The sequence below is a fragment of the Palaemon carinicauda genome, chromosome 7 (genome assembly GCF_036898095.1).
Source record: "Palaemon carinicauda isolate YSFRI2023 chromosome 7, ASM3689809v2, whole genome shotgun sequence".
Classification (NCBI taxonomy): Eukaryota; Metazoa; Arthropoda; class Malacostraca; order Decapoda; family Palaemonidae; genus Palaemon; species Palaemon carinicauda.
Window position 1 is genome coordinate 136,430,602 of NC_090731.1, and position 18,264 is coordinate 136,448,865.

At 43.9% G+C, this 18,264-nt stretch overlaps 1 protein-coding gene across 1 annotated transcript in view; it reads left to right on the top strand.

Moving 5' to 3' along the window:
• ndl (serine protease nudel) overlaps window positions 1–18,264 on the top strand; it is a 277,009-nt gene that overhangs the window by 163,824 nt on the left and 94,921 nt on the right. The window contains exon 20 of the mRNA XM_068376910.1: window positions 10,711–10,867. Within this exon, the coding sequence (XP_068233011.1) occupies window positions 10,711–10,867 (157 nt within the window). The remainder of the gene's footprint in view (window positions 1–10,710; window positions 10,868–18,264) is intronic.

Sequence of the window (18,264 nt, forward strand, 5' to 3'; positions counted from 1 at the left end):
AGGGCAGATTCTCCAAGGACCCCACCTTTTGGTTGGCAGCTCGTTTTTGGCGCGAAAGGCAGGATCAGGAAAGAGATTGTTCTTCTTCTGTGAACTGAATATGGCCTTCGTTTCTAGATAGGGCCTCTATTTCACTAACTCTAGCCCGAGGCTATAGCGAATAAGAATATCACTTTCTGTGTTAGATCCTTTAGGGTACAATCTTAGTTGTTCAAGTTTGAAGCGTAGTGCAAGACTTTGTCCAGGGACCATGAGATGGGCTATGGAGGGGTTGCTGGTTTAAGTCTAGCGCATGCCTTCGGAATCTTATTGAAGATTTCATTCGACAGGTCCACCTGGAAGGCGTAGAGAAAAGGTCTAGTCAAAGCTGCCTTACACGTAGTTATCGTGGTGGAAGCCAGGCCTTGCTCATGAAGGTGGATGAAGAAGGAAAGGCAGAAGTCTATCAAGATTTCTGCCGGTCTGTTTGCTTTGGCAAAGCAGACCCACTTCTTCCAATACGATTCATATTGTCTTCTGGTTGACTTTGACTTGTATTCATCTATAAAGTCTATGTTGTCTTTTGAGATCCCAAACCTTTACTTGGCTGCTAAGGCAAGAAAATCATGAGATGTAGGTTTTGGGTTCTCAATGATGAAGCATTGACAGTCGACTTCTGAACCAGTTGGGATAGAACTGGATTCGGTAGAGGAAACAGCCTCAGCTTCAGTTCTATCACTAGCAGGAACCAAATGCTCTTGGGCCATTTTGGGCCCACTACTGCTGCTGTCCCATTGAGGGATCTCAGCTTGAGGACCTTCAGCAGGAGATTTGTTGGAGGGAACAGATAGATATGGTTCCATCTGTTCCAATTAAGGGACATAGCGTCCATCGCTTCGGCCCGAGGGTCCTCGTATGCGGCCACATATCGAGGTAGTTTCTTGTTGTCGCTCTGTGCGAAGAGGTCGATCTGCAGTTCTGGGACTTTTTTCAAGATGAAGGAGAATGAGGCTGCGTCTAGGGACCATTCTGACTATCGGTTTTCGCCTGGATAGAGCGGCTGCCGTCACCTTGCAGAACCCTTGTAGGTGAACTGGTGATAGTGCCATCTTTTCTTGCCAAGTGAAAGATGGCCAACATCACGTGATTGATGTAGGGTGATCGCAAGCCCTGTCGGTTCAGACATTTCACTATCGCCTCAATGTTCAAGACCAACTTTATGTGGGCTGATCTGTGAGGGGATAGTTTCTTCAATGTTAGGAAGACTGCCATGGCTTCCAGAATGTTGATGTGAAAGGTCTTGAATTGGTGTGACCAGTTCCCTTGTACTTTCCTTTGATGGGAATGGCCTCCCCATCCTTCCGGTGAGGCATCGGTGTGGATGACTACTGACGGTTGAGGTGGTTGTAAGGGAATTGTCCTTGCTAGGCTCTTGACCTTTGACCACGGCCTCAGAAGCGATCGCAGTAAGGTCAGTGTCGATATCTGTTGATCTCTTAAAGAGCATTTGATGCGTATCTTCTCCAGACTCCTGACGCATCCTTCAGTTGTGCTTTCAGCACTGGGTATGTTACTGCTGCGAACTGGAGAGAACCCAGTACTCTTTCCTGTTGGCGTCTTGAAATCTTGTTGGATTTCAGTAGTCTCTTGACAGAACCCGCAATCTCTCTCCTCTTCTTCGGTGGAATAGAGAGGCGGTGTGATTGCAAGTTCCAATGGATTCCTAACCATTGAAACTCTTGAGCAATTGTACCACCACTTTCGGTTGTGGACTAGGGAAGCCGGGCTTCCTATGCCGGCAACAGTGTAACCGGCAGGGGAAGGATTAATCCCCCATCAGTAGCGTTGCCGGCAACAAGACTGAATACCCTGAGTTACTGGTGTATTTCAAAGCAGAGTTACTCACCGGCAAAGAGGATGGACAGAAACACTATCGCAGTAAACCCGGAGTACACTTCTCTATGGAAAGACGAAAGATAGGGTTGCCGCCTATGGCGGCACTCAGGGGGAAGGATGGGTTTTTCCTCATTTCTCTAAAAGAGACGAGTATTGAATTATGATAGTAATTCTAGGAGATATCTATCTCCTATTGAATTAATAATATGATACGAGAGGATAAACGGGGATAACGTTACTAAAGTATACTAAAACGCATTGGGCTAGCCTAACTGGAGTCGGGATCTCGGCTACGCTAATACCACCGAGGCCCTAACGTATACGATTGAAACGTTTTATCAGGAGAGGAAATATTACATGTGTAAATCTTATCTTCTAGTAAAATTTGTCTAAATAGCTAGAATTTCATTATAGCTAAATACCGGGGACGTCTTACTACTAACTAAATAACTGATTTTGAGCGAAGCGAAAAATCTATTTTTGGGTGAGATAGCCATCACATCCTGATGGAAGGTTCCTTCAGTATCTAACTGAGGGTATATATGACTACAGTAGATATTCCAAGAGAATTAAACTAAAGGTTTCACAGAATTCTAACTTCTGGCAAGAGTACCCTAAAGATTTCCCTTTAGGATGTCAACAGGGGATGTATGCTTGACACGCCACATGGCTATCTGCACCCCACATAGCGTTTACGCTTCGAGGGCGATAAGGTGGCAAGTTACTGGAGGAGCCGTTACAAAGTTATTCTCCTGAGTTACTGTTACTGTACCTCGCGACGTAAACAACGGCAGCCATAGCTGTCCGCCATCTTGACTGACGTCTCATCCCGCCCGCTTCATTCCTATCTAGCGTTTCTGTCAACCTCCATGATGCAATAAGAAAGGGAGGGGCCTGACAGGCCAGAATAGAAACAATAGGGCGGGTCCATCTGGACGTCATGGCCATCTCGCCCAAAAATAGAAGCGAAAAATCCTTTTTTTGGCCTCAAGCCATGACGTCCTGATGGAAGTGTACTAGAGAATTAGTGTATCGTGGTTTTTCAGAGTTTCAAAAGTGCCTTCTACTTCTGACAATATTCCTTTGGTCTGATGACTTTAGAGACCGTGACATCTCCGTTACATGTCACTACCAGTGGCATAAACTATGACATGGCTTCCTGCCCCCCTGGCAGGGAGGTCCTGTTTGGACAAGAGGAACATCTGAAGTACCCTGATGAAGATACACTCACCTGGAGGCGAGGATCGTGCCGGTCTCGTGGACAGATCAGGAAAGTTAAATATTTGGGTAGGAACCATTATTTCACTTGCTTTGGTGAGCATATCTCAAACAGTAATATACATGAATATAATAAAGAATAATTAGGGCATTAAAACTCTGTAACAGTAGTTTATTTCATATGGAAGGGCAAAATAAGACGCATATGATAACGAAATTTTCTATTTTATTCAAGAAAATTTGCAATATAATAAAATAAGGTAAATAATTTACAACAAAATTATTGATTAGCAAACATAGACTAAGGACTGAAAAAGAAGATGTGGAATCTGAAAGGGAAAAACTTGCCTATACACACATGAGTTCCAGGGGAACTAGTCTTTTGAAAGTCATAATACACTTATGTCCAATAAACATGTGGCACACGTGTTAGGGTGTCACTTCACCTTGTGGAAGAACAGTCTTTTGTGACACTAAATGTCACCTGAAATCACTGTATCGCACTATGGTCAACACAGGCACCCATCGAGTTAGTCCCGAAATAACTGTTCTATGCAGCACTAAATGGCAGGTTTTAATACACTACCTGCGGCTACCACGAATCTCTTGACTTCGTTCACCTGCTTCGCATAGTGTTTAAAAAACACTCTGGAGGATTTCCAGCCTGTGAACGAACGGAGGCTCTCGAAATCCATAGCTTGGAAAAAATTTAGGGAAGAGGCGACTTTCCTAGGATCATGACCTGCGGGTGTACTGTCAGGATCCGCTCTGCGAATAAAGTAGGTGATCTTCGCCCTTAGTTGTTTAAGTGACAGGTCACTGTCCGATGTTTCTCCGTTGCTGGCTCTGCTCCACTAAACACATCTAAATTATGCCAATTTAACTGTGAGAAGGGACCCAAAAATTATACACAGGAAAAATTAAATACTCGCCTTTCCAGAGGATGAAGATGCTAGAGATTGCATTGTAATAATCCTTTATGAAAAGTTACAACACCGAGAGCAAGTGGGAGAACACCGTGCTAATTTGCTACAACAAAAGGAATAGTTCGCTGTGGTGGTACGGGGAGGGAATCCACCGGGTAACCTTCAATTTCGCCACTCTTCCCCCTCAAAGTGAAAACTCTATTCGGGTTGAAGATTGCTATGTGTCGTATCAAGAAACACATTCCCCGATATTATGCGATATCCTTAAGAATTATATTAAGGATGCTTGCACCACGAGTTAGAATTCTGGAAACCTGTGGTCAATTCTCTGGGAGTATCACTGTAGCCAAATATCCCTTAGAAAGCTTCCTAAAAGAACCTTCCGTCAAGACGACATGGCTGAGCCCAAAAAATAATACATATACAACTAAACTAGTAGGGTCGCGGTCATTGCTTTAGGTGCATGATTGGGGTCACCTGAAAAACAGGTTGAGAACCACTGCTCTAGGTCCTCAGGAACTATTAAGATGTCTAAGCAGCTTTCAGTCCAAAGGCCAGAAAGGGAATAAGTCCTTTAGAGGAAAGAAGGGAGCAAAGGGCAGTAGCTGAGGTGGTCACTACCACTAAACTGGCATTTCTCTTCACCTGCCACCCGTGGGAGAATGCCTGCAACGCCTCTGGCAGAGGTGCCAGTTCCACGGGGCAGATCCCTGGACGGTCTAAGTGATTGCCTTAGGGTATCACGTCGCGTTCATTCAATCTCTCCCTCCTCTGACTTGGGATCCAGTACATCTAAGCTTCTATGTGAAGGGATCCGCAAGGGAATGGGCCCGTCAAGGTGCTCTCTAAGAAGTTGCAAGCTGGTCCCCAGGCTTTTATAGTAGAATTATTCTAGTGGAAAAGGCGACTGAGGCTGGAGACCAGTCATCGATCTCCCCCCTCTGAACAAGTTTGTTCAACTGACTGTTAAGAATGGAGACAGCAGACACAGTCATTCAGGGGGTTCGACCATGTGCACACTGGATCTAAACAAGGCATACTTCCAGATCCCAATCCATCCGTTTTTAAGGATGTATTTAAGGTTCATACATGAGGACATAATATACCAGTTCAAGGTTTTGTGCTTCAGTCTTGCGACAGCTCCTCAGGTCCTAACCAGAGTGTTCGCCTTAGTGTCAAGATGGGCTCACAAGAACGGCATTAGTCTCCTCAGGTACCTGGACGACTGGCTAAACCTGGTAGACTCGGAGAAGAACTTCGTCGCCGAGACATGCTTCTTGAGTTATGGCAGGATCTGGGGGTCCTGATAAATCTGTCATTACTGCTACCTTCACAAAGACTGGTATACCTCGGTGTGATAATAGACACTGTCCAAGAGAAAGTCTACCCATCAGACGAGACCGTACACAGATTGAGAGAAGTGGCTTCACCCTTCCTTGGAAAGTAAGTTCTTCCAGCCTCTCATTGGTTGAGTCTGCTAGGTCATCTAACCCCTCTCCTCTGTCTAGTTCCAAACAGCTGCCTCAGGATAAGATCCCTGCAATGGCAGCTAAAGGCAGTGTGGAACCAACACTTGGATCCACCGGATTTTAGTTCCTATTACTCGGGAACAGTTAACGGACATAAGTTGGTGGATGGCAGACAAAAACCTTTGCAGAGGTCAGGATGACCTTGTCCTTAATCTGGACTATATGCTTTTCACAGGTGCATCAAAAGAATTGTGGGGGGCCTCGCTTGTTGCGTCACATGATCTCCGGCCTTTGGTCAGTCAGAAAGGTACCAGCACATAAATCTCTTAAGAGATGAGAGCAGCATAACTAGCTTTTATCAGTTCCAATAGTTGCTGGCAGGTCACTTTGGTGTTGATGATTTTACTACAGTAGTTGCTTACATAAACAAGGTGGTACCTTTTCGCACTTTTCGCAGCCTCTATGCCATCTTACAGTAAAGATCCTCTGTTGGTGAGAACAATATTCGGTGACCGTATCGGCTCGTTTCATTCCAGGCAAGAGGAATGTACTTGCAGACAATTTGAGCAGAGTGACTCTGATAGTAGGCTCCGAATGGTATTCGAATCATCAGATAGCCAACAAAGTCCTGACTTTTGGGGTTCTCCAACTGTAGACCAGTTCGCAACATTTCTGAACAGCAAGCTTCCGCTGTACTGTTCTCAGTCTGGACCCTCAGGCTCTATGGTAGGATGCATTTCAACAACGGTGGGACAACATAGATGTGTACGCCTTTACCCCCATTCTGTCTGATGAGAAGACCCTCACAAGTCCAGAGCTTCCAAAGATCTAATGATGAGCCTTGTAGCTCCGCTATGGCATCATGCAGAGTGGTTTCTGGACCTCCTGCAACTTCTTGTAGATCTACAGATAGAGCTTCCTCTACGACCATATCTACTCAAACAACCACACGCTAACTTTCACAGAACCGTGCAGTGGCTTCTACTTCACGCTTGGAGACTATCCAGCGTCTTCTATCTCAGAAGGGCTTTTCACGACAAGTTAAGGAAAGAATGTCCGGCTACTTGCGTAAGTCCTCAGCCCTGGTCCCCCAGGCATAGTGGAGTCTTTTCTGTGGTTGATGCCGTTGAAGGAATCTCTCTCCTTGATGCCTCTATATCAGTAATATATCAGTAATAGCGGAGTTCCTTGTGTACCTTCGGGAGGTAAAGCTTCTTTCAGTCTCGCCAGTGAAAGGCTATCGCTCAGCCTTGAGCCTAGCCTTTGAGCTATTAGGAGTTGACATTTCCTCTTCGTTGGAGCTTACTTTACTCATACGGAGTTTTGAGATCACTTACCCTCAGTCAGATATAAGGCCGCCTCCTTGGAACGTGGTTTGCATTTTGACATCCTTTAAATGACCTCGCCACAAACCACTACCCCATGCAACTCGCCGAAACCTCACTTTGAAGACTGCATTCCTGCTTGCTTCAGCCTCATAAAAGTCTGAACTACATGGCCTATCGTATGACATCACCCATTCAAGGGGATGGGGGAAGTGACACTCGACTTCGGCCCCGAGTTTATTGCCAAGACTCAAAATGGGGCTACTGGACCCTAGATTCGATCTCTTTCAGATAAGTCTCTCTTCAGTAACCAATGACCCAGATCAGTTGTTACTATGCCAAGTGAGGAGTTTGAGATACTATCTTGATCACACTGCAGCAACACAGCCAGGACTAACCTCTGTTGGTTAGCTCTGGTAGGGTAAAGAGGAGGATCACTAAGAACACTGTCTCCTCCTGGCTTTGCCAGGTGATCAAAAGAGCCTTTGCTCCTGATCCTCCTCTGGCTCAACTATCTAGAGCCCATGATATCTGGGGCATTAGTACGTCCTTGGCATTTTAACGCAATTTTTCAGTGTTGCAAGTACTACAAGCTTGTGTGTGGAAGAGACAAAATGCCTTCACAGCCCGTTATCTAAAAGACATGACCCATAGGAGGCTTGATACTTAAAGTATTGGTCCTGTGGTGGCTGCTCACAAGTTTTGTAAATACCTCAGGCTCCTTGATGGACAAATAGCAGTTTGTTGAGGGCATTGGTTGACTGGGTTAAGACTTGGATGAATGGGTGTCTGGCTTTTCCTTTCTTCATCTTCCCCTCCCTTGAGGTCCAGCACCATGGATCCCCCTGCAAGCTGGCTTCAACCTCTGCTGGTAATTATCTGTTCCCTTGTGTAGCCTAGTATGTCATAAATTTATATACTGTCCATGTCCCCATTGTTTTCTGCGAGTTAAGCAATGGGAAACTTCTTGCTGTTCTTATATAAACTCGGAATGTGTTCATAAGAGACGACACACTCGTTACATTGAATTGCTCAGGCCGCTATTATACTCGCTTTGTATATTTTACCGAGGTGTTAATTTTCTCTAGACTATAGTCATATACTGTACTAGGTAAAACCAGGTCAGTGTCATTGCCAAAATTAGGACTTCCACCCTCCTAAGAGCAAGTCATCCAAATGAATAACGGAAGGTTTGTTAGTATGGGAACAAATGACCTAACTTACACAAACCTGTAGTTATTTATATAAAATGACCCATCATTCCTTGTCCCCCAGAAGTCCTGCCTGCAATGAAAAGTTACGTAGCTCACAGCTGTGAGAGTATATATAGAAGTTGCTGGGTAACCCCCAGCCACCCCTGGCCTACTAGCTCAAGCAGTTAGGCAGGGTTGCCACCTCGCACTTCAAGTCTACTGGCTACTTTCTAGCTTTGCTGAAAGAATATCCAAATAACTAACTACAGGTTTGTATTAGGTAGGGAAAATACAAATTATCTCCAAATTTGTCATCTTTTAAGCCAAACCTCCTTTTGAAATATTCTATATGAATTTATAACCCCTAATAAACTTAAGAAATGAAATATAAATTATGCAGAATGTAATTTTTTAGCAATCCTAATGAGGGCATAGATTTACTTGAAATGAGATTGAGTAGGTCAGGTATGAGGAATTGCTAGCGTTTGTTCCTCTGAAATCATTTGAGTTCTCATTATGAACACAAGCAATGTACTAAAATATACCATACTTTTGACTCATGAAGCTGAAAACTAAATGCATGATTGTTCCTAATGACTGATGGTTATATGTCCTAGCCTACTCCTGATATTGTATGTATTGTACTTTTTTATAAAATTATGCTTAAGATTTTAGTGGAAAAACAATTGATTAAGGAAATTTTCTAGAATTTATATTTATTTATTGTTATATTTTCACGAACAGCCCTTTAGACATTTAGAATAAAACCCTCTAGTTAACCTGAAAATGTAAAATATTTTGTATTGGGGGCCAGGTTAAACTAATGATAAAATTTAGTTTAGATTCACTACCCTGGTAATCATAAATGCCTTTTTCACTCGCTGTCGAGTTCCCAGTCTGTGAGCTTGTTAGTCATTGTTCACAAGATTCCTGGTGCATGCTCCATCCTACCTTTTGATTGAACTCCGTGGAATTGATAAATCATTTTACTCAGGACTGCTGTGTTTTCAACATTGTATACTGGTCATACCTCCATATAATATTGCTGTTTTGGAATACTGTAGTTTTTTTTATTGGTTTTTGGGATAATTGGTTTGAAAATATTAGCTGAAATTTTTTTAGTGAATTTCTCTATGGGATAAGTTCTTTTACCTGACTGTTTCTTCCAACATTTTATCCTTCTTTGTAGTAACCCCTCTTTTTCATTAGATATAAAATACATTTCCAAGTACATTGTTTAGCTCGCAGGCATGCATGCACATTTGTTTTATCAATTTACAGAATTATATTTACTTTACCATTTAAACTTTATTTAATATTTAAACTATCATACTTATTATAAGACTAGTACAATAGGGTCCCCAATTATGTGAAAATTTGGTCAGTCCATGGCCTTGCATAAATGGAAAATCACATTTCAAAAATCATCACAAGAATACAGTAATTCCATTAGGGCCAAAGCAAATGGCAAATTATACATTCAAATGTTTTTACTAACCATTTTCAATACCTGTGATAGTTGTAAGATTTTTATTACTCAGCCTCATTAAAATGTTTTTTGGGGATTGCTTCAAACTATTCATATTTTTTCTTTTTTCTCAACCAACATCATTAATTTGAAAATCACTTGGAAGAATGTTATACAGTACTCTAAAAGCCGTACGTTGGAAATTTATTAGCAATTTTTTATATAAATATATTTCATCAGGTGTATAGAAGTCACTTTCAAAGGTGACTATTTTTCATGTGCAATATATAATTTTTTTCCGTAGGGAATAGTCAATGAAATTCCATATCTTTTCATGGTAGAATGACACAAATCAATCAATCTATGAAAATTAGTAGAAATTTTTCTTTCATGTTTTGAGAAATCTGGCTACAGTTTTTTAGATTGATTGAATAAACTTTAGTATGGGCTTGCTTTTAACAGTAATTTTCCTCAACACTTGGAGCACAAGGACATCATAATCATACTTAGGGCTATTTACTAAGAAGTAGCAAATCTAGAAATACGTATGCTAATCGTCCACACGTGATAGAGACATGGCTAGCATAATCAAGTCTAATCTGCATAGGTTTCTTGGCAAAGTTAACAAGTTTTGCTTATGCATCTTTTGAGTATAATCATACCATAAATTCTAAATACTGTATATAAATGAGCAGACAAAGAAATGCTATAAACATTCTCGCAGAAAACTTTCAATTATGAATACCATAAGGAATATAAGAAAACTGATCTTCCAGGAAATCATGCAAAGTTTTTGTTACTGTATATAGGATACTAAAGTAAATATTTCCCTGGAATTATTGAAAACAAAGTAAATATGTACATAGGTCTGGAAAGGGTTGCCTACGGAACAGGATGCAGTTTCGTAAATATATAAAAAGGCCTTTTTTTTAATAAAACTAATTTTGATTAGAAATACTATTTAAAACATGAAATACTTTTTCATAGGCAAAAATGTAATAATCTGAATTTCCAAAATTCTGAGCAAAATTAGTAAGTCATGCCCCATAAAACAATTGAATGACGAATGGGAATCCAGAATTGTGTGTTGCGATGGTCCCTTAATCCCAGTCCTAAAATTTATTTTTAGGTTGTGGTTTTACCCTACGTTGAATTGACGTCACTACTGCATGCATAATATAAAGATTAAAGATTTCATGTGCTGTGTGGGTTAATAAAATAACATTAATTTTCCAGTGACATGGTAGTTGATGAAGCTGCAACGTGTGTGATTGCTGGACCTTCTGAGAAGCACATGCGAATAAATATAGGCATAAATTTTTATGTGTCATCTTCTTGTCCAATAGGGTATCTTTGCCCAAAATACCTCAATGAAACTGAAACTCCTTGTATGGTAAGTTTAGGCTTCATATTTTATTTAGGATTATCATTAGAAAATTGTTCATTTTAATGTAGGAAAACTATTTTCTTATTTGTTGGAATTTGTATTTTGTTTAGGCCCATATCCAGTGCAGCTAGCTAAATATTGTATTTAATAACTGGAATACATGCTTTGATATTTTGAATCTTTGCTTATGTATAAACTTAGATTTAACAAAATACACGGCCAGATCAAACTATCCTACCCCTGAATACAGCATTTAGCTGTGTAGAATCATACCTCTTCACGAAAGAATCTGCTTACGAAATTTTCAAGCTGCCAAACGAAATGTGAATATTTTTGACTTGCTTTGCGAAGAATGTTTCATTTTAAGAAAAGGGATTTGCTAGCCAGGCCGAGAATAAAATAGTTAATCATTAAATAAATAGTCGAAGAAAATGGGTTTAATCAAAAGAAAATGTAGCTGCAGCCTATAATAAGGGTAACTATAATAGTACAGTACATATGGTACTGTATATTTTGTATGTACAGTATTGTAATGTGTGTATTGTAATATCCATTTATTATTACATAGTTGTAATAACTACTTAATTTACAGGTATTAACAGTTAGTTTAGGTATATTGAATGGTTCAATTGTATTTGGCTGTACACTAATTCATTGTGGTTATACTATAGCTTTATTATAAGATTTAATGTGGTGTTTTGTAGAGTTTCGAACAAATTAGGCAATTTGGATTTGAAAAACTCGCAACACGAAAAAATCAATTTACGAAAGCCAGTCCAGAACGAATTAATTTCGTGTATGAGATATTACTGTATTACTCGGTAATGAAATGTAGGCTTTATAGAATGACGAATCAAATAAGTTTAACCCCGGTAATACGGAACATTTGAAAGATGGATGGGCCTTAAGTATCTAAAGTGATACTCTGATCCGCATGGATGAGGTAAAATGAATGATTTGTAGTTCATTGTTAATATCTCAGTTATTACTGACATTTTTACTTAAAATAAATTGTAAGTTTAAGGCGGAACCTTCCTTTTTGGAATGGAGAACTTTTAGATTGAATTATTTTGGTCTCTATATTTTTTTTATAGATTTTCATTCAATTGAAATTTTGTATTTAGTGTTCGTGAAATCACTTTGTATCCTCACCTAAAAATTAGTACTTCACCGATTGTCGTGAAACAATGCTAACGTGCTCCAGATTTACTATTATTTAGTCATGCAAAAGCAAAAGAATATACAACATTTTCAGAGCATTTTTAGAGTTTAATTCAAAAGTATTCAAACACAATGGCGCTCAACTCAAAAAATCTCTGAACATATGTAAAATGTGCATTATTTATTTAATACAATATAAACATTATTTTTGGGCTCAAGCCATGGCGTCCTGATGGAAGGTTCCTGTTTGGTAGCTTCCTTGGGTATAAGACTACTAAGATATTCCCAGAGAATTTAACCACAGGTTATCACAGAATTCTAACTTCTGGAGCGAGTATCTCAAAGGTTTCCCTTTAAGACATCGTAATACAACAGGGGACACGCATGTCTGGTCGTGCCACATAGCTATCTCCACCCCGAACAGAGTTAACGCTTCGGTGTGTAAGGGCTGAGAATAGCTGGGAGCCGTTCCACAGCTAATCTCACTCGTGGCTACTACTGATACTCGAGACGTAAACAAACGGACGCCATTGCTCTAATGACGTCACGAGCGTCTTTATCCTTTGTTTAGTAGCTGCCCTACTGAGACGGATTTTCCCTTGTGTGAACTTTATCGTTTTGCATCTTCGCTATGTCGTTACCTTCAGCCTCGCCTTCTTCTGGAAAGTTGAGTACAAGGTTCCAGTATTGTTTAATTAAGCTCTGGCCGTAAAGTAAATATTATTTTGCGAAATAATTGATGTTTTGTGGCAGAGCTGTGCCTCTACCGGACCCGCCATTTTATGGCGTCGTTGTTGTTTTGCATGTCTTATTTAGTTAGCCACAACAACGCTTCCGGCCTTATATACTAATTGAATACATTAGTTTATTTAGTCTTCATAGCTAGGAACTTTTATTTCGTGTTTAGACGCTTTTTATCGGTCATCGATTGACCTCATACCAGTCGGCTACTATAGCCCCCAGGCCAGGAGCCTATATACAAGTGTTCATGCATGAATTATCAGTGATCCTAGACTAAGTTATGAAGATAGTGGCATTATTATTATACAATACTTTTGACTAGTGATGCAAATGTTTTCGCCTTCAGGGACCATATAGGGGATAGGCTAGTCAGTGATTCTTACTAGCCTAACCTAACCTTAGGACCCCTATATGCTTCCTTCATCCCCTGCCTTGGCATTCCCTCTAATTAGCCTTGATCCCTTTTCTGAGTAAAGGGATTCATTGTCTAATAGAGTATTATATCGCCTCTCAGTCCTCCCTAAAGGAATGAACCCCCTTTAGGATTGCGTCTGAGAGTGAGGTTAGGCTAGCCTACCTCTATGGCTAGGATAGTCTACGACTTTCCTGCGATAGCGATACGTCTTCTTCCCTGCCTAGTTCAGGACTTTTAGCCCTGATCTAGGTCGGGTTAGGAAGGTTTCTCTGTTCCTTGCTGAAACTGTACTCTTGCACCGTTTTAGCCGATCAGCCTAATCTTAGGTTAGGGAGTGTCCTCCCTTCCCTTTGTGGCCGCTCTGGTACAGAAACCCTTCCTGGGAAGACCCCTCTCTTCTCCCTCCCCACCTATCTCTTGTATAGCCTAGCCTATGCTTAGGTTAGTTTATACTTATCTGTCCCCTGTCCTACAACTCCTCCTTAGGGTGGATGAGTAGGGCTACCCGAGCTTCCTTGTGCAGTCCGCTCTGGTACATATACCTTCATAGTGTCCTATAAGGTTAGTTCCTAGTGTAGCTCTGCATAAGGGAGTCTCCCCCCCCCCCATCTTGGGTGTTCCCTAGTCCTCCCTTGGGCTACCTGCTCCCGGTCCCTAGTGACCCCTGCATATGGATGATAGAGCCTGTCTCTATCATGGGTACTCCCCCTCAGGGAGGGGGAGGGATGCCTGGAACCCTGAAGGTACTTCCTGCATCCTTCCCCCCTCCCCCTGTCTCTCTATCTATCTGGGTGCCGGTCTCTTGCCGCCTCTTATGCCGGCAATACCTGCCTCTTGGTGACTTCCCTACCCTTGCCGCCAGCCCCCCGTGTTCCGAGGGACTGCCGGCTGCCGCCGGCTACTACCGGCGGCTCTCCTACTCCTATCTAATCGTCCGCTTGCCGGTCGATCTCCGGAGTGCCGGCATATACTGCCGGCAACCCGATACTACCTGTACCATCCTTACCCCAGTCACCAATCCGGCATCCTCTGGCTGCCGGAGCCGCCGCTCCCTGCCGGCGTGCCGCCGTTGTGCCGGCGGCCGCCATCCTGGTATCTAACTGACTTTTGAAAATTGTCTGTTCTAATGCCAGAATCTATGCTGGAGCGGGCTCCGGCGTGCCGGCGGCTTGCCGGATACCCCGGAGGCGTCAAGAATACTTGCACCCCCTCTCTGTAGCTATCATAAGACTAAGATAGCCCTACCTGGCAAATAGATAAGCTGCTTTGCTTCTAAGATCAGTACCTAGTACTGCTCTATTAGTGATCATGCTGTCTCTTTGCATTCTTCTATTTCCAGCATGCTATGTGCATCTTAGCACGGCTGGTTGCCAGAAGCAGTTACCCTTAATGAGACCTTCTGGCTCTTATCTGGGAACCGAATGAATTCGATCCCAACCTTGTCCTTGGCTTTCCATGGAGTTCCAATATAATGGGAATCCTAGAAAACTGTATCCAATGATCTCGGTCATTTGGATTATCCCAGGACCAAGCCTTTGGTAACCAGCCGGGCGAGATGCATGGAGCGTGTTCTCCTTTACTGTTTCACTCTCTATGCATCACACCTTATAAGTTAAAATTAATGATTAATATTAACTTAATTTAAGAGCCATTCCTATGACTCCCCCATACTCATTTTCTCTTTCTTCCACAGGAGGAGCAGATGAAATGCGATTTCGCATACTGTGCCGTGAAACGCTCCCAGTTTTACGGACATACGGCGTGCAGGACTCACGCCCCTTGCTCAGACAAGAGAGGGGATTGGAAGTTCTGGAATCCACTGGATTGTACGGTCTGCCAGGCCTACCTAGTTGAGGCCTTCCATAACCCTCCCTCAGCGGAGGTTAGAGACGTGGCTCGTGAGAAACTGCGCAAGTGGGTGCGTGGTTTTCAGAGAAATGCCACTGGACCGTACCTGGCCACCGAAGAACTGAGGTCCCTGCTGTTCCCTAAGGCCTCCCCTGATTCAGTGGTTCCAAAGGAAGCAATCCCAACTGTCCAAATTACGGTGGAACCTGATGTGGTCATGGCTCAGTCCATGCACGAGTGTCGCCTAGATTCCGAAGAGGATGAACAGATCTCTGACGTCTCGGAAGACACGGAGAAGACGCTTATGGCTCAAGGAGCCGAAGAGGACGAAGACAAGGTGGAATACACCGAGTCGGAGATTGGAGCTACTCCCTCGTCCATCCCTCCGCCTACTCCTACACCGACGGATGTGTCCATTCCGTCTACCTCCTCGACCCCGGATCCTTCTTCCTCTACACAAGAACTGATCCGACTGATTAGAGCTGTCATGGACGACAGACTGAAGGAGAACCAGGAGTCCATCAGGTCTATGATTGGATCCAGAGAACCGAAGAAGATCTCGGTTAAGGATCTCCCAGCTTGCTCTCATGCCAACCCATGGAGGTATGCAGAGCATATGGTTATTGCGACCGGCAGGATCTTTGTTAGTGACAAAATCGGCACGGTCCCGTTGGAAGATGTGGAATTCTTCCCAAGCTTCGAGGCCTACCCGGACTGTTACGTCCGGCTTCGTTCTGAACCTGCCTCGAAGGAGGAGACCGAACCTAAGGAAGAGATAGTGTTCGATCTCGCTAAGGCCCAGGCTATGCTAGCCTCCGCATTTAAGAGCAGGGGCTTTACCTGCTCTAAGCTTCCTGCCTTGAGCAAGAAGCATCCTACTTATGTCGCTCCCGACACTGCGGTTCTTCCATTTTTGGAAAAGGCCTTGGCTGCATGCCTTAAGGCGGCGGAAGAAGGGAAACCCTGCCCTGCACTGGAGGAGTGCAGACCCTTCTCCATCGTAACGCCCCCTGATACTAGACAATGGAAAGATGTCCAACATACTTTCGTTGTGGGTAGGCTTGATCCTGACGTTGCCGGACGTCAGTTTAATGAAGACCTCCCTAAGCTCAATGATCACCTCCTTCGCCGGGAACAAGACACGAAGGAGAGGCTTGCAGCGTCTCTTTCTCATCAAGTCCAACTTGAAGTTATGGCCTGTGACACAGCAGTACCAGATCACTACATGGTACTGGCCAAATCCCACTTACTGACGGTAATGAAGGACTTGTACCATTTCATAAAGGCTCGTAGAGCCTGTCGTGAATTCGTGTTTGTCGGTGCCACCGTGAAACACGAACCCCGGAGGCTGATTTCCTCCAACATCTGGGGAAAGCACCTGTTTCCTTCGGACCTTGTCAAGGAAATAACGGACAGAGCCGCCACGGAGAATAGGAACCTTCTCCACAAGTGGGGCATGTCCAGGAAAAGGAAAACCTCTCAGGACGATGGACCTCAGCCTAAGAGGAAACCTCAGAAACCGAAACCCCAGCAACGTCAACAAAGACGTCAGTTTCCGGGACCCGCTACCTCCCAAGTGGTTGCCCAACCACAGCAGACCTTTCAATTGGTCCCCCAACCGGTGTTGTCACAGTCACCGGTCTTCACCCCTGCCTTTGAACAGCCAACCACTACCTTTCATGCCAGAGGTAGAGGCTCGTCCAGGGGTGCAAGCAGAGACGCCTCTCGTCGTCCCTCCAGAGGTAGAGGAGGAAAGGGAGCTAGCGGCCGAGGCAATAAGTCCTCGGGACACCAGAAGCAATGAAGTGCTTCCGGTGGGAGGAAGACTCCGCCAATTCCAGGATCGTTGGACCTTCGATCCTTGGGCACACAGCATCATCAAGAACGGTCTAGGCTGGAGTTGGGTGCATCCACCCCCAATCTTCCAGCGGTTCTTCCAACAATCGACCCCCATTCTGGAAGAATATGTTCTAGACCTCTTGAACAAGAAGGTGATAAGGAAGGTAAAGTCCACCAGGTTCCAAGGGAGACTGTTTTGCGTTCCCAAGAAGGACTCAGACAAGCTCAGAGTCATTCTGGACTTATCCCCCCTCAACAAGTTCATAGAGAACAACAAATTCAAGATGCTGACGCTTCAACAAATAAGGACCCTTCTGCCTCAAGGTTCCTACACGGTCTCTATAGACCTGGCGGATGCCTATTGGCACATTCCAATGAACCATCACGCTTCCTCCTACCTAGGATTTCGACTCCAAAGGAAAAGCTACGCCTTCCGGGCCATGCCATTCGGCCTCAATGTGGCCCCTCGGATCTTCACAAAGCTGGCGGATGCCATAGTACAACAGCTCCGCCTAAGAAACGTCCAGGTGATGGCCTACCTCGACGACTGGCTAGTCTGGGCTCCATCGCCCGAAGAGTGTACAAAGTCTTGCGACGAAGTTACCCAGTACCTAGAACACCTAGGATTCAAGATCAACGAGAAGAAATCTCGCCTCTCTCCAGCTCAGAAGTTTCAGTGGCTGGGAATCCACTGGAATCTTCAGTCACACCGCCTTTCCATCCCCCAGAAGAAAAGGAAGGAAATAGCAGGGTCTGTCAAGCGACTACTGAAATCCAAACGCATTTCAAGACGACAGCAGGAACGAGTTCTAGGCTCTCTACAATTCGCCTCAGTGACAAACCCAGTGCTTCGTGCACAGCTAAAGGATGCCGCGGGAGTCTGGAGACGATCGGCATCCATCGCTCGAAGAGACCTCAAGAGACGGCTTCCAGACAGACTTCGACGCCTCCTAAAGCCGTGGTCGGAAGCAATGGCCCTGAAAAGGTCCATTCCTCTCCAACACCCCCCTCCATCACTCAACATCCACACAGATGCCTCACTGGAGGGCTGGGGAGGTCACTCCCACCTGAAACAAGCTCAAGGGACCTGGTCTCCACTATTCAAGACGTTCCACATAAACATCTTGGAGGCCATGGCGGTCCTTCTTACTCTGAAGAAGCTATCCCCGCCGCCCTCGATCCACATCCGTCTAACCCTAGACAACTCGGTGGTAGTTCGTTGTCTCAATCGCCAGGGCTCAAGATCGCCCCAGATAAATCAGGTGCTTCTCCCAATCTTCCGTCTGGCGGAGAAGAAGAAGTGGCACCTGTCTGCAGTTCACCTACAAGGATTCCGCAACGTGACAGCGGATGCTCTATCTCGGACAAACCCGATAGAGTCGGAATGGTCTCTAGACGC